General features: G+C 41.1%; 1 protein-coding gene across 1 annotated transcript in view; it reads left to right on the forward strand.

Moving 5' to 3' along the window:
- LOC128303499 (tyrosine-protein kinase Dnt) overlaps positions 1-20,442 on the forward strand; it is a 55,341-nt gene extending 34,899 nt beyond the window's left edge. The window contains exons 7-12 of the mRNA XM_053040474.1: positions 1,904-2,105; positions 2,592-2,751; positions 4,376-4,525; positions 6,285-6,501; positions 8,856-8,935; positions 18,977-20,442. Of these exons, the coding sequence (XP_052896434.1) occupies positions 1,904-2,105; positions 2,592-2,751; positions 4,376-4,525; positions 6,285-6,501; positions 8,856-8,935; positions 18,977-19,088 (921 nt within the window). The 3' untranslated portion in view covers positions 19,089-20,442. The remainder of the gene's footprint in view (positions 1-1,903; positions 2,106-2,591; positions 2,752-4,375; positions 4,526-6,284; positions 6,502-8,855; positions 8,936-18,976) is intronic.
- Positions 20,443-22,365: the final 1,923 nt, after the last annotated feature.

Raw genomic sequence — 22,365 nt, forward strand, 5'->3', positions numbered from 1 at the left:
CTGGAGCACAATTTTTCTCCCGCCGATTTCAACAGCGCACGGGTGTTGATGGATGGAAACCGGAGTTCAAACTGACAATAGAGTTTTCCTTGGTGCTCCTTCTAGCCGTGGTGGTGCATTCCGTTTTGACCAGCGGCTTCTGCCATCCATTTATCAACCGGTACAACCGACACTTCCATCCCACTCCCAAGACCCGTGGTGCTCTCGATAGTGCTGGCACCTTTTTGTCGAATGAATAACACCGATTTCATTGAAAGTGGAGCCATGTTTTATTCAGCAGGACGCTCTCGCCGCTATGCGCTATCTTTCGGGGTCCGGTGGCAGAATATATGCGCCCAAACGGAATCAACGCGCTCATCCACCGGGTGAGTTTGCTAACGAACCACGATTTTTATCCAAGAAGCAAAGACCACATCTCCTGCTCCGTGTGCTGGAAAAGGATTCTGCGGACGGTAAGCTCGCAAAAGGAGCGGTTATGGCGGCTTTATCAATGCAATCACGCTTTTTCGCGAAAGAAAAAGCTCTCAATTATCGAGATGCTATCGCATTTGGGGCGATTAGTTAGTGTTGAAAGGCTACGACAACGACTGGTCTAACGTTGGCCGTAACGCTACTGCTGTACGGTTCAAGTTTGGATAAATGGAAAAAGGCTTTGTTCTTTTGTGATTGCGTTGTTACACATTAATGAATGATATTGCGAAGGTTTGAAACATTATGCGGCACAAGATGCTTAATGCTTACCTTTTCTGATGACTGCTAGCAATAATACTGACCTTTAAGGATGCTAAGACATTTATTAATTTGTACCAGCTTCATTGATTCAAGCGTAACTCCTGTCTGAAAGATTGTCTTTAATCCGTTAAATCCGCCCGGAATCTTTATCGTCTCGCTATCCTTGCCTTTCTTGGCCAATCCTTTCAAAGTGCTAAACCAATCTAAAGCTTAATGAAAGTAATGCCAACGCCTTACGGCCTAGCATTAACTCCACCAGCAATCGATTTGCCGACGAGATAAACAACGTCGACCATTCTTTGCCTCGGCTCATGGCCGAATCCAGCCCTCCTCCCCCTCCTTCCCTCTCCACAAAAAGGCTCCGTATCGATTCTGTTAGCGAAGCTTTAGTTGGCTTATCAAATTTCTCTAATCATCAATGAAATGCCATAAACATCGGAATCCCTTCCAATCTGGCCAATCCTTGGCACGGCGATGAAGACGCAACAAAAACAATTCGCTCGGCCTTCGGTGTTCGGCGGAGCCTTCTGTCTTTCCATCTTGCGGTTCGGACCTCCAGCACCCACCAAGGACACCTCACTGCTTGGTTTCTTGTGCAATCGGGTCTGAAATTTCCCATTTTCCCACCTCGACAAACAATGCGTGTGTGTGAAATGTCTCCTCGACACGCAATCCTCGAGTACGAACGTCACGGCACACATGGATAGGCCTTCTTGCACGTCCATAACAAGCAATGACAGTCGTTGACGCAAATAGGCAGCAAAAATGGGCCCCAAAACGAGAAAAGGATTGTCTTGTGCGTTGTGTCGCACCTTGGGTTCCTTGGGAAGCGTTCGGCGACCTGACCCGGCGTAAAAACGACTTGACGTGTTCGTAATTGCATAGACCTTGCTAGAGCTCTACCCTACCCCGGGTATCAGTTTTACCATACCAAAGGCTGGTGTGATTCTGCCCGAGCTAAAATCCCACCCAAATCCCGTCCCGTCAATAGTGCGAGCTCTACAGCACGAGTGCGAGGACCTTTTACTGTGCTGTTATTGTTCGTTTGGTTGAGATTTTCCACAAATCCCCGGGCTTTTCGTGGTGGTGTTGTTGGCACTTTCGGACACATTCGGGTACATTCGTGGGTAGGAACGTGCACATTAATGGTGTTCATGTCGCCGTTTCGCAGGTCTACAGCCTATCGACGCCAGCGCGAAGCATCCACAGCAACAGCTCGAACCCGAAGGACAAGCTGCGCCGGATTGCCGTGTCCCCGGGCACCATCATCTGCCAGCAGCTCGTCCAGGAGGGCACGTACGGGCGTATCTACAGCGGCATCCTACATCATCCGCTGGGCGAAACGCGTGACGTGCTGATCAAAACCGTGGTCGGTAAGTAGATGTTGGGCCCTCCGGGGGCCTGCCAACAAGAATGCCATCAAACAAACAACCAGCGTTACGCTGGTGCGCTGGGAATGGTTGATACACTGCCAATTTCTTGAGGGTATTTTGGTGAAATGTTTGACGTCAAATAGGCTCACGTGTCTCTCACAGGCAGGAACTGCTATGCAAATGGGTTGAATAAATTTTAATCAACTGATGAATTTATAGAACTTGTTGGCAAAAATCCTTTATTTTTACTGAAGCTTATGATCTCCTTAGAAGTAATACTACTTAGAAATTATATTTTAAAAATATCTCACATAAATTTTCCTTACATTCACTTAATAAAAAGTTAATGAAAATAAAATTTCTAAGCGTGCCTATTAAAAATTGAAATTCCATAATTTATACACCTCATTTAGTTCACAAACAAAATAATCAAATCAACTACGGTTTGTTCTTACTGTCCTGTGTTCTTATTCCCCCAAAAACTAGACGGTGCCTCGCTAAGCCAGGTGGCTTATCTACTGTCGGAAGGATCCACCCTGTGTGGCATCTCTCACCCGAACATCCTGTTCCCGGTGGCAGCAGTGACCGAGCTATCGGGGCCACCAAAAGTCGCCTACCCGTTGGCGGCCAAAGGAAACCTCAAACTGTAAGTAAAGTCTACAGCACGTTCCCCCATCACCCACTAACGAGAGAGATTTATGTACTATATACACTTGGCATTCCCGAGTTTGCCCTTTTGGTTTTGTTTTGCTTTCTATTTTCTGTTTGCGTATCCGGAACACTCCGTGATGTAGGCTTTTTGACGACGAAACAATGCCGAAAACAACGGTGGATTTTAAACGACAACGACCATCCTCGAAGCACAAAGCAGCAACCAACATGCATCGGTTTCCTGAACAAACATTACACGGGGCAGCAGTGTGTGTTGTGTTCCTGAGTTTTGTTGGGCTCAATTTCAGACAACATTCCTTAACCACGCCAAAACGTGGCAAAGTCTCGTAAGACAGTGTCCAAAAAAAATCAGAACCAAATGTGTGTGTGTGCCGTTCGATGGTAAATAAAACCCCCCTCTTAGTAGGGGCTTTCCCTGTTTTGGGTTTTTTCCCCGAGTTTTCCTCCGACAGTCGCCGATGAAATGCGACAAACAAAATGTCACCCATATTCAGCCCTTTTGCATCGGCAATTTTTCCCACCATTGGAAATGTATTCACTTTCGGTCAAAGGAGTTGGCCTGCTTTTTTTTTAATGCGAACTGCCTCTCTCAGGGCAGGGCATCCTTTCGTAAGGGATGAAATGGGGCACCTTTTTCTTTGCGCACCTTTTTTGTGCTTTCTTCTGTTGCTGCTGTTGACCCGATCGAACGGGGGCTACATTCATCAAACAGACATTAGCAAGCTAACCGAGCTCCTTGGCGTGGAAGAAATCAAAGTGCCAAAAACGAACTGCGGAAAAACACGGCGAATGGAATCGTGCTGCTGCCTTTTCCACGAGACGACGATGTGCCGTCCACTTTTCATAGAATTTCGTTTGTTCTCACCCTGTTCTGCACAGGTCCTTCTTACATGCCACAGCATAATGCGATGCTACCCGATGGCACGGTAATGGTTAACATAATACGTTTCGATTTAGGCTTTGTTTTTCCTTCACTTGTTCTAGCTATCGATGGAAAGTTGCTTTCCTTTCCTAGAAAAAAAAATCTAAAGAATAATCGAACCTAATAGTACCCCCTCTCCTCGGTACGCCGAATCTTTTGATATGAACCCTTTCAAAGGATCTGTCTAAGGGTCGGCAAAAAAAGGGCTCTTTCTTCTCAATGAGACCTCTTTTCACAACTTTCCCAGCTTTTGTTCTGAGTGATATAATAATATCACTATATGAGCAGTGAGAACATATGAGCAGTGAGAAAACGTACCGTGAAATGTATCGTTCATCGCTAAGGATACCGTCGCCTACTTTGCTTTACACATAAACCAAAACACACACTGAAAGTCGTTTTTTCCTCTCTAACCCAAAACATATGCCTCCCGTTTGCGCGACGATAAAGCTCGGTGTACTTCTCAATTTTTCTTTGTCAATATTTAACCTCCAAAACTTTTGGGGGGCCCATCTCGCTTACGGGGAGTATTGGATTATCGCACTCACTTTTCCATTTGCACAGACTCAAAACCTCAAAAGCAAATCACCATAAATTTAAAACCAATCTTCTGCCAATCTACCATCATCCACTGACCGACCGGCACACACACACCGTCCCCTTGCTTCAATTCCAGATACCTGCAAAGCTGCCGGGAGATCGGAATACAAAATTCGCAGCTCAGCACCCGACAGCTGGTGGAGTTCGGTCTGCAAGTAGCCCGTGGCATCTCGCACCTACACTCGCTCGGCATACTGCACAAGGACATCGCGACCAGGAACTGTGTGTAAGTATGGGGGAAAGGGGGGATGGCAAAAGGCGGTAAAGAGTCACATAAACATCACATCATCTGTAACTGACGGGAATAGCAGCGGGAATCAAAACCCCGGCTAGCCAACGGGCACAAAACGGGCTGGTCCCAAAACAACATAACAACGTTTTTGCTGAAATCTCTTTGGGGCGGCGGGATTTTTATTTCCCTTCTTTTTTTTTTGCGTGACCTGAGCTTTAAAGGCACGTCTCTAGTGCCTTGGGTGTAGGTATCGTTGGTGTCTAAGAACGTGGAAGGCGCTGGGAGTGTTAAAATGTGCCGTTTTGCTGGGTGCGCTTTATTGGGGCAGATTGACGCACTTACGCATTCAATTTCATTGGCGGGCGATGTTTAAGGTGCTGTGGAATTTAAAGGAGACTTTTTTTTAACACATGACAATGGTCTTAAACACTAAGAAATGATTGTGTAATATTGGTTATTGCAAAAACAAGTCGCTGGTATTAATTACCACAAAAGGTGTGAGGAAAATTCCACGTCCTTAAGCTTTCGTATTCGGAATTCGTAAAATTTAGCGATAAGTAAGTGATAAACAACCGAGAAAATTGTTCAACAAACGTAAAGTGGAGAGATTATTGTTAAATCGAGCTACAAAAACATTAAAAAATAGTCACTTTTATTACAAAAATGTTAACGAACATTTGATCGTAAGTGCACTTTAACAGCGTCACCCATATTTTGGGTGACGTGGGCTAACTAATGTTGGCCAATTGGTTCCGGGTCGGATGCCGGGGGTCGATCCTGGACCGGATCAGTTCAGATTCAATCTTAAATCTAGGATCGTCTGAATCCCAAGTCTTTATTTGAGATTGGGATCCGATACAAGAGTAATAACGGGAGTACGGGAATAGAGATCCGATATAAGCATCCACATGCAAATCTTCCAGCATCCGGATATGTCATGGCTGGAACCTTGAATTGCGATTCATGCTATTCATTAAGTAAATGGAATTATTCCTTATAATTCTAAATGAAGATGGAGGAAAATTTAGAAAGAATTCAAACATCGGTTAAGAAATAGCATTGTAAAATATATTAATTTTCTGTCATCTATACGAATTTATGCTACATTTTTACAAATAAAATTCAATTTTGCCTTTCTCTTTTTTGTTTCCGAAGAGAAATCTGGATCGAATTCGGAGGATCGATCGAATCAACTCCCATATGGGAACGATTTTTCTCATGGAAACAATTCAAGTCACTAACAATTTGGGTGACGTGGTATGGAACGTGTGGTGGTTCAAATTCTCAAGAATTCATATCTCCGTGTACAATCTTGTTATTAGGAATAACTACAGCTGTACATTCAACATGCAAAATATATTCTCTAAAAGAATAATTCATTCTGCACAATTATTTTACATAACATCTTTTTATACACCATTTAAGACAGTTTTTTTTAATTGAAACAGTTTAGAAGGACTTTTAATTTTACAAGAAGACAACTTCAAAACCGATTCCTCTTGCTCACCTTCCACGCCCATTTGCATGCAGATAATAGCACGTTACAATGTCATAAATTCGTAATACTACGCACTAACAAGAAACCACAATTCATCCACAAAATGGCTCCGCTGGGAGTATCGAAGGAAGCGTGTCGGGATACGATGCGAGGAGCTTCCATCAGGAGCAAACAAAAAAATCTGATCCATTTTCCTTCGTTTCTTCCTTCCTTTGCATAAACTGCGGAAAAACCACACAAAAACCACAACAACAGGCTAGACGTGGAGCTGAACGTTCGTGTTTGTGATAATGCTCTGTCGCGTGACGTCTTCCCGAGCGACTACCACTGTCTGGGGGACAACGAGAACCGGCCCGTCAAATGGATGGCGCTGGAAACGCTCGAGAAGAAGTTCTTCACCGCATCCAGCGACATCTGGAGCCTTGGGGTGCTGCTCTGGGAGCTGGCAACGCTAGCCGCGATGCCATTCGAGGTAAGTAGTACCCCCGAACGGGTAGATGACCGCTTCCCCGCGTACACGGCAAACATTACATCAATCACAATCAAACACCGGTCGGTCGGTGGCGCATTAAAATATTATATTTACCCGCACTCGAGTGGTGGGTACTTGGTCGAAACCGTCCAGCCAGTGACACTAATGGTTGTGCAGGCTTGTCTGTTTATTTATGATTTCGTCACTTACAAACGCCCAACGTGCCCACCGGCCAGTGAACCCCCAGCAACCAGAACGAGTGGTGCGAGCTTCAGTTGTCCCGTGACACCCTTCAAGTTCGCCCCATTAGTGATAATGGGCGGATGGTGTTGACCTATATTTCCGATCGATGCGCGCCACGACCGGTCGATGTGGGCCGTAATTTTGATGGAGCGCCCACAAAGAGGACCATTTGTGGAAAAGGTAGTAAGGGGGAGAAAAAACAACACTGACCACAGCACTCCAGACACACACACATGGGACTCCCGAATGGGGGACCGATCGAGATGTTCGGAAATATTGGATAAAGTAAACAGTGAGCCGGGTCTGGATCGGACGATAAATTTCCCCTGAGGGGGGTTGTACCAAGAAGTTTCCGAAAAGCCAGTCGCCTATCGTCAGTTCCAGTTTTCAATTCCATCAGCACCATGGAGCATCATCGACATGTGTACGTGTGTGTGAGTTTGCTGTTATAGCCTTCGAGCAAGGACATTAGAAACACGGCAGTGAGCGCATGTTGCCATTACATTGATTATGAATTAATAATAAATAACAGTTAATTAATTAAATTGATTCTTTCCGCGGTTTCCACGGACATGGCCCCGCACCTTTTCCACATCATCCCAGCGTCCTTCCGGGGGTTTTCGCCCCGTTTTGGGCGATTTTCTCTCGAGATTTCCTCCTCTCCCTACTCATGGGGACTCGCTGGCCCAAAACGACCCGGGGCGAGGTAATAACACTTTAAGCGCAACAATAATCATAATCATTGGCGCCGTTTCCTGCGCTGGCATCAGCGTGATTGCATTGTGTCCTTGCCGAGACGAGACGCTCATAAATTCGGCTAATCGTTTTCAATTCTTCATGTGCATCTGGGACGTTTTGCTGAGGGTTGAAGTGAGAGTGGGATGCCTTATATACTGCTCATTTTATTTACTGGCCATGCCACTGAAAGCCTTAGCAACAATATCGTTACCCCATTCCAGGGTTTCCGCAGATGTTGCGGTAATAGCCATTGGGAGTTTTTATTATTTTTTTTTTGCTGTCCTTCTGTCCTTTTGTTTTTCCTACGCGTCTACGCAGGAAAAACATTGCAGTAAAACAAATTTTTCAAACAAAAACTCACAATAGAAGTGCTCCTTTCCGCTACTCCGTTGCGCATGCTGATTCCCGTCCCGTGAAACAATTCCCTACATTACGCAGCTCATTACATGAAAGAATTTGTACCATTTCCCTTTTCTTTCCCAACAATTTCCTTACCCTACGTCTATTTCCACCCCAGCAGAAAAAAAAACTCGCCTTGCCAAAAATATTTAGGCCAGGCAATAATGTTACCCTGCACTGCATCCAATGCCGGCGCTATTTGTGAGCCATTATGAGCATCCTTCGGGGTGGTTTCGCTTATATGAGTTCCGTGTTTCTTACGCTTTCCCAACCAAGCCACTGGGCCCTTTCCTCTTGGGCAGTAAGCATAATTGCGAAACATCCCGCTTCCCTCACGCGTGGCCGCTCCATCGGTATCGGTCACTCCTTGCTTTGATCATCAGCACGGAACGCAAAGGAAACGGATGCGCCCTATTGAACGAGCAAAAGCAAATGTGACGCACTGTTGTTGTCGTTTTTTGTTGTTGTTGTTGTTTCTCTCCGAGTTATTTCTTCTTCTGCCTCGGTGTGATATTAGATTTCCCATTTCCACCATTGCCGGTTTCCTCCCGAACTCGGGACTAAATTATTTCATTGTCTTTGATCCCTTTTCTGCACCCTCCCCTCTTCCCCGCTCCCGGTTCCACCATTTGTTCCCGTAATGTTCACCCCTTTTTCGCCCCTGTTTTTTTTTTTTTGCTGTTGTCCGCTTTTGGTAAGACCCTTACGAGAGTTTTATTTGCTTTTCACACTCACTTAACGCATCCCGGTTATGGATGGATTGTCCCTTAATGTTACAGCGACCAACACTTCCCCCTTTTTTCTGGCCTGCTTGGATCGTCGGATCCCATAGTGTCGCACTGGTTGCCATGGTTTTCGCCCGAATCTACCGTCTACCGCCACCGTTTAATAGTGGCAATGCAATGGATTACGCTTAATGTGCTGTTGTTGCTGCGTACTTTTACGTGTGATTTTGTCTCGTTATTTCTTTGCAGGAGGTGGACTGTTTCGAATTATCGGCTTACCTACGGGATGGCTATCGGTTAGCACAACCGGTCAACTGTCCGGATGAGTTGTGAGTAGTACCTTTTATTCTTAATCCTTGTTTTACTTCTTGCGTCGATTTGGTCGGTTTTCGGTTCCAATTTTGGGCGAGGAGGATGGGTAGAATGGAATAGCTTTGATTACATTTATGGAAATATTCGTACCGCTACGGTTCACTTGAGGCGGATTGACATGAATGACCTACCGCAATACGATTTGACGACGATTCTTCCACCGAATTAAGCAATTTTCCGTTCTTTTTACGCATTACTAAAGCTTTGTAAACAATATTATTCAATATTGTTTCGTTTATTTCGATAGATTTTGTTAAACCAATTCTTTTATTCGTCTTTTTTTCTTTTTCTCCTTCTTTATTTTACCTTTATTTTCAGTTGTTATAGAGATGTATTTACTTGTTTTTTATTTCTTAATTGATACATTGGCATTTTTTTATTATATTTTAAAAATATTTATAAATTATTCTTTCATTTGGGGTCCTTGTACTTCCGCGTGCAGTTATTTTTTATTTGTTAGTGTCTTTTATTTATTTTCATTTCTTTTATATACTATCATCAAGTTTTTGTATTTCTTTAAATATTTCGTTTGTTATTTGGTATATTTTTCAATACTTGTTTTTGATGAGTAAGTATTTTATACTTAGCATGTTTCAATTCGTTTAATTTTTTTTAGTTTTTTTTAACTAAATGTGAATACAAGTTTAGGCACTAGTAACAAGATTTTAATTAATTTCGTTCAGTCATTTTTAAATTCAGCTTTTTTATTGTCCAAGATCGTCACAGAACTGGTTTACAATACAACGTATGACTGTGCTTCATTATAGATATTTGGAAGCAGAATTAAAATAAAAGTAATTTATTTTTTGTTTCTGCTAGAAACTGTTATTGTTTTTTTTTTATTCCTGAGTAATTACAATGTTCAACAGTGTTTTTTTGCAGTTACTGATTATTTTTTCACAAAGCCACGCATATCGAAATACCCCACCGTTGTATGAATGAAGTATTGCAAAGCCATGATGAAATGTATTATAACGTTGTACGTCTGAAAAGAGAAGCCATTCCACATTGCCCCCACAGAACGAAACATATTGTTTTTAATATGTTGTATTGTTACACACAATTTTTTTCCAATTACGATAAGAAAAACCCTTTTATAAATGCTCCATAATTATCCGCATATTATTCGACCCACTTCCTCGCACGATTTTCAAATTATATACTCCGCAGTAAAGTTATACGTCACGTCCGGATGGTTTTTGGTCGTAAAAATTCAATACCATTTCTAAACGAACGATTCACCGGAATTTGCTCATCAGCAGAATCCGAAAATTAATTCCGCTACTCCGTGTGTTCGGTGTCGACACAGTGGAAGGAACCAAAAGAAAAAAAACACCCACCGAAACCATCAATTTAGCGCCGCCATGTTGCAGCCCTAATAAAATCGCTAACAACACATCGTAAAATGTTTATCCTTCATCATCGCGTTAGAATCGCTTCGCACATCCGCTTTTTGCTGGTTCATATTTGGCCAGACCCCGCATTGTATAGAAAATTGGCACGTTAGTTTTTTTTCTTCATTTTGGTGTGTCAACATGATTTGATTCACCTACATGAGCCTGCGATAATCGGGCCGCTTCCGGTGTGCAAAACGGATGCGCATCTTTTACATGTTGAGTGGGCCGTTCGGTCGGTTCGCAAGGCATGCGTTTACGCCACAGGCAATTTGCGAAGAAATTACTTTGCGAGAAACAATGCACGGGGTGTGATGTAACGACCGAGAGAAAAAAAAATGATCAAATTGCTGTCGTTAAACACTAGCGAAAAGATCATCTACCAGCGAGATGCATACTACTGATTTTTTTTCACCATCTAAACCCATTGGACACGTGTCCATGTGTGGCGGTGTCAAACGAAGGGGAAATGGTAAACGGCCAAAGCGTCAGACACATTTCCAACGAAATATTCCATGATTGTACTCACCGTAACGGTTGTAAAGTTGCAGTTTATGTCGGTTCCATAAAACGCGATCGTAAAGATGCTTCACACATACAGCACGAAAGCACAAAAGGCCCAGCAAAGAAGAGCCCTCGAGGTGTTTATGAATAAAATTACCTCTGGCGTTAGCCAATAATTGCTACGACCAGTGGCAAAATGTGAAGCTAGCCCAGTTACTTCCACTACCAGCAACGCCAGTTTCACTAAGCGCGTGATAGTGGTAATCGTTTTATTTCTATAAGTAAATAAACAATTGTTCGTGGTAAAGAACGCATAGCATGCAGCATCGACCGAATGGCAGTGGAACAACATCGCACGGAGGATAATCGATTTTTTGAATGTAATACTCTTAGTTAGAAAAGATTTTAATTCACTATTGGCTAATGATATATTTTTGAATGTGTTTTGCGTTAAGAGAGTATTAAACTCTTCGTTGAATCCACTAACTTACAAGTGATGCGCCATCTATTAGAAACTGTCAGAATTACAAAGGCATTCTACAGTTCTTATTTTTAATTTATTTATCCGTGTTAAAAAGATAAAAAAATCGAATCCAATCAAACTAGCTTCTATCCGTATCTCGATTCGACCGCTACAAATTCCCACCCGGATCGATTCCGCATATGCAGGATTCTGGCCCTTTTTTGGGTCTATTCTAGCCATGTGTCCTCTACTTTCATGTGGATATTTATATCCACATATTGTATCCATATTTATATCCATATATTTATATTTATATACAAAAGACCTAAAAACATTTCTTAATATTGTCTTACTACAATATCTTACCACATTAGGGCTCAAAAATTATTCTGAATGTTGTGTCATCTCTAACGTGTCTAACAGGTTTTTGGCAGTTTCGAACAATGTCCATGTCTTAGAAGTGCATGCGATCACTATGTAGGTTCTGTACAGTTTAAAATATGACCATAGCAACAGAATCCCATTGTGCACATCAGAGCTGATTTCTAATCCAGCATCCAGCACTTCACCACTGTCTAGTTCCGGATTTGATGGCAGGAACGTGGGACTTGATCGTAGTACTACTTTACTTGATCCTCGCGGAACATTTGCTCCGTAAGAGATCCTTGTATCAATGATGTCGACCTTATCAGCGCATGTCAGGATATGGATAGAAAATACTTATAGACCATACTCGGCTGACTTTAGCGCAATATTGAAGATAGACTAACTCACCTCCTCGGTACGGTTCTTTGATGTTTGCTAAAAGAATTGTGAGTTTTCCATCCTCTATTACCTGGCATATAACGTTGGTAATTCTCATAAGCCTGGTTAGTTTTAACGTTATTCCATAACGAACTCTTTTGTGCTATTCTAACGTTTGATTACTTAAAATCAATGTGGTATTGCTGTTATCTTCCCAACCATTCTTCTTATGGTGAAGATTGGATAAGTTTTGAATTTCCCATTTCTACAACCTCTCTAATAGTTTAGAGCTATTACTTGATGTAGTATTAGGAAGAATATCTAATAGGTTTTCGTCACTCCCATTATATCTTATAGGTGGCAGTTGACTTGAGTTACATATATTACTGTTATCAATGTTCATATTTGTTTTCAATGAAGTTTTTGTAGGTTTCAGTAACTTGTAGCGTTACCCTCAGAGTTGCTAGTACTGGTTAGCCCAAAACAGTAGCCCCCAGGGTGTGTCCTTTTCGGGATCTTATTATTTCAACTTCCCGTAGGCAGTTAGCCCGTTTGTTGTCGCTCGCAAACATCCCACCGCATTCCAGCCGGTGTATTATTTTTTGTGATGCAAAAAATCATTTACATACCGTTACGCCTCGCCAGTTACCGGAACAGGGGCACTTAAACCAAACGACTGCATTCTCGGCTCGGTTGTTGCTGTCAAAACAACCCTGCATCCCGTTCGCCTTCCTTCCGCTACCAAACACAAAACACACAACTGCACAACTTCCCAGACCACTATCGTCCGACCATCGGAAGGATGTTTTTGTTCTATCGCGATGCAACGCATCTTTCTCCGGATCGCGCTTGCATCTGTCTTACACTCTTATCTTCCGGGCAGTTCACTATTATCGCGCTAGCTATTTGGAGGCGAACAGTGGAGAGAAAGCGTACCAAACGTTGGCAAAATTTAATGCTCATTTATTCCACACAGCTTCGCCCCATTATTGGTGATTCGCGTGTGAATGCCATCTTAAAACAGTGTTTCCCCGGTGCAGCGGGACCACGATCATGACGACCGAAAACCGCTGCTGCCTGCTCCGGTGCCTTTTTGGTTGTGTACTTAGATACACCAGCGTTTGCAACCGACGCCTCATCATCGGTAAATGCGAAATGTAAAACAACAACCGGCACCGTTCATGCAAAATAAAACGCCATTAAGTGGAGCGAAAGCACCAAACTACGACCGACCGACCGACCGGTCGTTGCTGTGTAGTGTCGTCCCTAAAACCTCGACTCTATTACAACCCACCCAACGATCATGTCGCGACAAGCGCAACATTGGCTACAAAAATCGTTGCAGGAAGCATAAATCCCGCTGCTATGCTGCGGGACCGTGCGCGTGCACTGCAGGCTAATGGAGTTGAATAATTCAACTTTTTTAAATAAAGACACCACGGACAAACACATAAACAAACACGACAACACAAACGCTACCCAACAACACGCCTCTGAATTCGACACCCGCCCCGTAAGGCGAACGTGAGAGACAAGAGATCCGTGCCGTGGCGATGTAACGGTTCCAATCTTTATTTCCTTCCGAGCACCCGTGCAGAAGTAGAAAAACTACACCCTTCGTCCGGTTTTGCATCTTCCGACCCCCCCAAAAAAAAAAGGAGAAGGACATTCCAACACAAAACGCTAAGGGAAAAGTTTCCACCGAAAGTGTATGGGCGAAAAAGTGTCGCCAGCTTCCGGTGCGGGATCATAAAGTGCACAAATAATAAAAGGAGGCGAGCATGCTTTGTGTGTCGCGTGCGCTACGCAAATGGGCTGAAGTGAAGCATAAACTAAAAAAAGGGAAAAGTTTTTTTTTTGTTCCTCCAGCGAATGAACCTCACTTTACGACAGCTTTCCGCCTTTGCGTAATGGATGCATTTCGGTGCGGATGGGGCTGGAAGCTCGCAATGAGCTCGATATTTTGCCGTGGTTTGATGTGTTTTTGTGCTTTGATTTATTGGCGGCAAAGTTGGGAGCGATTTTATACTTTTTGTTATTGTTCTCTTACTAATTTAGGTTGTACTCTCAGTTTATGTGGATGTTGTTTTTCATGTACGTTTTATTGTACTTTGTTTAAAGTTAGCTGGATTGTTGTGTATGCATTGTTAGCTTACATTTGCAAACAACGGTTTTAGAGATTTAGAGAGAAACTTTTATATGAAGAAGTTACATTAAGCAGTCATTTATTTATTTAGAATATTTTTGTAGGATGATTAGAAATTGATTTGTTTTTTTCATCCTTATACTTTTAACATGTGAAATGTGGAACGTTAAACATCAAGTATTATTCTGTTTTCTTTTACAAGAATAATAAAAGATAAATCACCGATGTTTGCAGAATTATTAGAATTATTTAGATGCTTTAGATGTAAGCGATGTTTGTTTTTGTTTTATTCTGTTGATGTATAGCGATTTGCTTTAATTAAGTTGCTTATAGTTAATTTCCAATTCCTTTAAATTCTTTTTCAATATGAATATTGTAAAAATAACCTGTATTGTTTCTTTGTTTGATTCAGAAATGAACTACTTCTCATTAAATTTTTCCAATATTTTAGTCTTTACTGTGCTTAAGGTCGCAGTGGCGTTAGGTTGAGGTTGTATGCTGTTTATACTTTAAAGATCACACTTTTTGATCAAGGCAACAATAAATCGCTCCTTATCACTAAGTCATTTTTTTTAGATTTTCTTTTGGTGATTATGTTCCTTGTATTCATGTTCCAATTCTCAAAAGTCGTTGTTGAACAAATAAAATGGACCGATTATTTAATTAAATTGGTGTTAAGTCTCACCTACCAATATGGCCTGGATGTATGAACAGCTTAAAGTAGAATAAAATTATGCTCAAGAAAAGCAGCGGCACCATGCAAATAGACATAGACATGTAGCGATTTTTCTCAGTGAGACATTTCGCAATGCTATGCGATGAAATGCGACGATAAGTTCATATATAAAAAAACGACTTGTTGTTTTTATCGCGTGTATGAAATAGCTCAATTTTGGCTCTCATTGATTACAAATATAAATAAAAAATCGGTCTAGGTTGTATTTAACATTATATTTTTTTGTAAGTTGTAGGTTCGAATTTATTCAACAATGAGAAGAATGAGGACACGCATTTGGGCAACACAGAGCCTACTGATGCGTTCGATTTTGCATGAGGAGCTGGATAACGAGCCGGCTTGTAAAACAATGTTATGTTTTGACAGCCTCAGTAGGCCCTAAATTGTCTCGAAATGAAATGTGGGTTTTTTTTTTGCAATATTGAGCTACTTTGCGAATTTTGCTCTAAGAAAAATCGCTGCATGTCTATTTGCACGGTTAGATCAATTAAATGCAGAGAAGAATATCGACTCTATGACTTGAAAGAATAAACGAAATTGCACCAGGATTTCCGAATGTTTAGTACCAGGAGAGCATCCACGGAAGAGGTAGCACCTTGTACAGCAATTTTGGTCGAAATCCGCCGAAAGGTATGCAATGTTTATACACCAACTTTCCCGTTGGTCGTGAAAAAATTCTTCGAAAACTACCAGTTCCCGAATTTAAAGTACCAGGAGAGCATGCACGGAAGAGGTAGCTCCTGGTACTGCGCCGTAAGGTATGCAATGTTTATACACTAATGCAATGCGCCGTAAGGTATGCAATGTTTATACACTAACTTTGAGCATGAAGTTTGAGCATGATTTACCTCATATCAACATTTTCACTTTTGCATTCAATTTCGATTACCCACAAAAGGAGCTTTATTTAATTATGTACCATTTAGTGATAGCAGAACTGATAGTACTGATGTACCATTTTGCATAGTAGCAATTATGTGTTAAAAGTGGAAATTAAAAAAAAAAGAACATCTCATCCAATCTTTGCTAAACCAAATACAGATGCCACCACAAGCACACTGATCATAACTGTGGTCTCGCACTCAATTTGCTCTCATATACCCAAGCACTCCAACATCGTCCCATTGTAATGCTAATGTTGTTCCGCACTTAAGCCTTGCCGCTGGTGCTATTGTGCAAATATGTAGCATAAAATTAACAAAAGTTTAAGCTGCAATAATTCGCCCCACCGTGTGTCCAACGCTTCCCTTTTCCACCGTGTTTCATTGTGGTGCTTTGATTGTGCATTTTTTGTTGCTAATACTCCATGTTCGTAAGTGATAGAACGCTGCAGATGCTTCACGCCAGCAGACGCTTGGACAGCACAGCACAAAACAATGCCAACCAGAGAGGACTAAGAGAATAGAGAACAAGCAAACAAAAACATTGCTGTGTAATCCTTTTTGTCTCCGTTTGGGGTAAGGGATGGGACCGTTTCCGGTACTGGTGCAGCGTCTCCCGCACTGGAAGGGAGTCACTCAAGCCACTTGACCATTGTTTACAGCTTTATGCAAAGCAGAGTCAACTGAATAATGAATGCTTAAGCACTTACTAGCGTCATATTTTCGGGAGAAGACACCGTATGCCGCCAAGCGGAGGCATTAGTGAAGGACGCCGCCAAGAAAGGATAAGCCAAATGGTGTTCAAATTATAATCTGCCCTTTTTGCTTTTGGGGGTCGAAGAATCGAAGAAAAATGAGCAGCAAGTATCAAGTGGGTACACTTTGTTTGGACGTGGTTTTTGCTGATTGTCGTTGTCGCTTTGTTGTCCGTTGGGGACGAAAAACATCCTTCAGCAGCAAACGAACAAACGGTTAGTCAACGTTGATGCTTTTTCGGGCTCCATCCCACCGCATGGTTGTCGTCCTGTAGATCATTTCAAGTCAATTGAGCTTGCGGGGCGAAGATTTGTGAAGACGACAAACCGCTTCCATTCTTTGATTATTGCGTTTGTGGGCGAGTAATTGAGATGAATAAATTCATTTTAACGGAAAAAACCCAAAAACTATCCGCTAGTTTTTGTTCGCACTCGACATCCTCCCCCCACACTCACACACACAAATCAACGAATACTGCCGGCGAGCTAATTGAAAGACAAATTAATCACTTTAGATTTATTAATTCAATTATCGTCGTATTATGGGTTCGCGCCATCCATAGGACGGCTGGAAGCTTACTTTTACTAGAACCGCGGAACGTATTCCACTGTCTGGTTTAATAAATCTTGTCGCTTCTCCTTAAATGGCAGTCCACCAACGATACAGTCCATTGAATTGCCGGTTGTTTGTCGTTGAATGACGCAGAAAATTGTCCAATCTTGGTGGCGTGTAATGGGCGAATTGCCGTACATAATTTTGATATTAAGTATCCGTCCGGAGTGTTTCATATTTTATGATGACCTCCAGCCATATTTAAATTATAATGATCGTCGATAAGTTGAGCATTTTAAATCTGATTAACTTTTGTTGCAGCAATAAAATTTACGTTAGAAATACTTAAAGTATCTTAACTAACTTAATTCGTAACTTAATTTATGCCATAATAAATCTTGATCTTTAAGACATTTTTACTCCGGATTTTACTCAACACTTAAATGTTCTAAGAAAGGGCAATATTTTAATTTTAATGTGAAAAAGCTTGAATTCATTTCTATGTGAAAGTAAACATATATTCATCAATGTGAAAAGCAATTATTGATCTTCATCTTAAGTTGAGAATTTCAAATATCTTTCATCGCAACGTCTACATAAAATCTATCTAAATGTTTCAACAAAAATACTTTTTTATACTTAGAACCTTTAAACTCCTTTTCAATTATTTTCGTCCAACCATTTGCCCATGAACTCTTTCTGATATATGAACTCCTTTCATATAAATGTAATCTAACGTTGATGATCCTTTAAAGTTACAATTTTCCTTAAGATTTGTATTGGTTTTTCACTTAAATGTAAGTAAGGCTTACAATAGTAATTAATATGGTTCAATCTCAAAATATATAAATTCGAATTTCTAAACAAAATAAACATAAATGATTAACATCCACATGGTAAAGAAATGAGTCGCTTGTGCATAAAATCAATTGGCTCCTTTCTTAGTTTTTGCATCTTTCTTTACTTTTTCTATTTTCATTCATTTCTGTTCTACATTAACCTCTTTCAAGCATGTTTCATATTTTATCTCGCTGAGGTGGCTTATGACTAGTTAATTTTATTTTTTGAAATAATTTCCTAACGTTAATGTTAATGTTTTTAGGTTTTAGTTACTCCCGGTAGTTGTAATTTTTTTAAATGTTTAAATCATTCATTTTTAGTTATACCACTTTCATATAATTCATATAAAGTCAAAAGATTTTGATCAAATACTACACTCGTTAATGCACACATCCAACCACACAACGGAACAGTTTTCTTCACCAGCGCAAACCAAATTATCTCTTAAAATTGTAAAACGTCCACCATTTTGACGCAGCTGTTTCCACCAACCAAGCTATACAAAGCGCTTCATTAATTGAATGTCAGCATTCTCCATTTTGCTTTCCTCCGTTCGTTCCGGATTTCATCCTTTAATTTTGTTAAATGTGAGCTCACCCATTCTCGTTGAACGCGCGGCTATGCAACACCTGAATAAATTAGTGCCGTACAGGAAACTAAAATAAAGCAGCATCGAAAAAGAGTGAAGCAATTGAACGTAGACATACATGAGAGAGAGAAAGAGAGAGAGAGAGAGAGAGAGAGGAAAAAAAACAAGTCGTCCAAATGTCATTTCGTTATGAAATTGCATTACCGCCGGTTCGGTTCGTCCTATGGGTAGCGGTGCTATGCAAATTGCTTTGAAACTTAAAACATTTCCCATTCATTTCCAAACGCCCTGTCCCCTCACCCCGTCGAGGAATCGATCGGCAAGAATTCTAACGACCATGTACCGTACTGTTCTCGTTTTCCCCTTCACTAATACCTTCTCATCTTCCGGCAGCTATACGGTAATGTCCTGTTGCTGGCTCGCGGACTACAAGCAGCGTCCATCGTTCCCCCAGCTAATTGCCTATTTGCACGATTTTCATGACGACCTGGGCAAGTACATCTAAGGGTGTGGCACCCTTCCCAACAATACCGACACGGCTGCATTTCACGGTTACCCCCCCATCGGAACGTCTCAGAGTGCCTCAGATCGATCGAGAGGAGAGCCAGAAAAAACACATTCAGGGAGAGTCCTGAAGCTCTGGCGAATTTCCGTTCGTCTGACATGCATGCGGAGACATTCAGCCTCAAACACAGGACGCCGGCACCATGAGTGTGTGTGAGTTTGAGTGTCCTTTTTTACCACCAGCACACCATTTAGCGCATAAAATCTGTGAAACGTGACAAAATTGTAGTCGATCGCAGACAAGCGCAACATGTCGACCGATAGCAACTGGTTTCGCAATGCCACCGATCAAAAGGAACGCATCGGAATGGAGTAGCAATGGTTAAAGGTATGGTAACTGACAAAAAAAGCACAAAAAAACTGGAGGACATTCATTCACATCACGATTGCAGCGTTCAAAAGAACCGTTCCTGTACAGCCGGTGGAAATAGAGAGAAAAACGAATGGCAAAAACGAGGGCAATGAAACCAAAAAAAAAAGAAAACCATTAAACCAAAACCATTGAGTGAAATGACGGGTGTATCGATATATTGCACCGCGAGAACATCGACGTCCAGGCGCATACAAAAAACCCAAATTGCACGCACAGGTGCTTGAGTGCTTGAATAGATGTACGTTTGAGTGTAGTTATTGTACTCGATTAACAAAAAAATAGATTAAGTAAGCGTAACAAACAAACACGTCGTTATACATGTTGTTCACAAGGGAAGAATACAGAAGTTGCGAAGGATAGCAAAGGTAACACACGCACACACAAAAAAAAGGAACATAAATCAAGCGTAGAAGTAGTGGAAGTGGAACCAGTGAAGCGAAATAAAACTACTATCAAAAGAGAATGAGTGATAAATCAAAAGCGAAGAGGAAAAGTAGTATAACCGCCGGGAGTGCAATTCAGAAAGTCATAACGAATATAAATGCGACGGGCAGCATGAAAATCAAAACATGAAACCAAAACAACGCACCAAGCGAACAAAGCCACAAAACGCGTAGACAAACAAACACAAAAGCTGGTAGCAAAAACTATTATAATGAAAACACAAAACACAGTTGAAACAGATAAAACACATCTAAAAAGTGTAGTAAAACAAATCGTAACAAAAAAAAAGAAGGAAAACCACGAAGCGGAAAGCGAACAAAACAACCAAATTGAGTGAATATACACATGTTTTGTACATATATTTTGTTACGTACGGTTACATTTTGTACAAGTGTAAAGCAAAAAACGAAGTGAACAATTCACACACATTAGGACACGTCAAACACATACGGCGTCGTCCCAACGCGATACGTACAGGTCAGGAAATCAGGAAAGTAAAATTGTAAGTAACACATCAGAAACAGAAAAGCCACATTCACACACGCAAAGTGGCCAAGTGTAAACATCAAACATCAAACAAAACGTACCGAAGCAAACACCACAATCGAAACTAAACTTTTTTCTGCAATAAAAAAAAAACACACACAAAAAAAAGACAAATGCAACAAACGTTTCACCTCGAAGAAAGGTGCCACAAGTGCCGACTGGCTGCCGTGCTTTTCCGAGCTTTTCATGCAAAGGGGAACCATTTTTGCTTCCTCTGAAGTGCTTATCGTTGCCTACTTTGCCTGAGTTTTCTTTTGTTTCGCGAAGGCGCGTTTGTTTCCTTTTGATTGCAGCTTATTTTCATCAAAGTAACCTTGTTTCGGTACAGTTGCTAACATTACTATACGGTCGTTTGGGTTTTTGAGAATAAAAGATGACCGTTGAAGAGATAGAGAGTTATAAAGTATTTTAAATATTTGGATTATTGTATGCCACGTGCGTGCTTTTACCGATATCCGGGACTATAGAGTGAGATGCTGTGAAGGAACTTCAAGCCAAATAAGACACTGAACAGCATTTAGTAAAAGATAATGATTACCATTCTTAGAAAAAGCCATAAGGAGGTATTTCACTTTGAAGTCTAGAAGTAGGGTGCAAGCCATTTTTGATGAATCTTATATAGATTTATGACAAATTATAGTTGTATCGACAAATGGGACAAATGGTCCCGATGGGACGTACCGTACTGGCGAACACGAGTTCCTCGGAATTTCTGTTTGGTTATTATTATATTAGTTACGACCATTTTTTAAAGTAATTTTGGCACCAATAGCTGTGACATTCTACGCACTCGCCAAATCCTTGCAAGTGTTTGAGACAAGCAACAAACTCATAACCATTTTTTTTGACGTAGGAAAGTCCTGAAAAACTACAGTTCAACTATACATTAACGAATCAAATTAAGTTAATATAAACATCGGTTGAGATGACATTTCGCATTTTGTTTTTCCTTTCCATTTTTTTTGTCTTGTGATATTATCAAATGGCAATAGTTTTTGATAGGGAAATACTGATTTTTATTAATCTCTTTAACATTGTCTTTTATTGTCAAAACGAAATCTTTTGTTCTTACAGTTATGTTAAGCACTGTACAAGTAGATGTCCTTCCTTCAACATCGCTTCTCCGTTTTAAATAACCTGAAAATGTAGAAACTGCTTTTTACTCTTTCGCTTTTCACGACAAAACTAAAAAAAACTATCAGATTACACCGCAAAATAAACCTTTCACTACTATTGCACACAAACACACATCACGACTTCACGAAAGTCACAAACAGTGTAAACTATTCGCAACTCTACAATTGGTAGCGCCATTTTGAACAGGCCGTCCGGGCAGTACAAAAAACAAAACAAGGACACGCTCGCTTCTCTTCCACACTTCTCTATACAGGTGTGCGTGTGTGTGCGCAGAAGGCTTCTACTGCTTCACCAAAAAAGTTTACTATCCTACAACTATTTCAAAAATGATACTAAATCTAAGATAACATCCACTATTGGAAGCAAAACAGGGTAATAGTTCTATAGACAAACAGGCAGGATGGAAGCGTTTAACTGTTTTCTGTTTACCAAAGCGAAAATGAAATGTTGCAAAAAGTTTTTCCTTTTAAGAACGAGCTGGAGACAACAAAAAAACACACTGTACTTAGGCTTAACTATTTCGCTGTGTATTAAAACGATTCAACAAACCAGTCAGTCACATCAACAATCCACACAAAAATCCCCAAAAGTCCCCCCTACGTGTAATGTTTAAGCATGCTCTCTTACAAACACTCTTACAACCTATTGCTAGTGCTCTAGAATCACTTTTCTCTCCGCGAAAATTAGACAAACAAAAAAAAAGCATCCATTTTTTCCG

The sequence above is a fragment of the Anopheles moucheti genome, chromosome 3 (genome assembly GCF_943734755.1).
Source record: "Anopheles moucheti chromosome 3, idAnoMoucSN_F20_07, whole genome shotgun sequence".
In the NCBI taxonomy this organism is placed as follows: domain Eukaryota; kingdom Metazoa; phylum Arthropoda; class Insecta; order Diptera; family Culicidae; genus Anopheles; species Anopheles moucheti.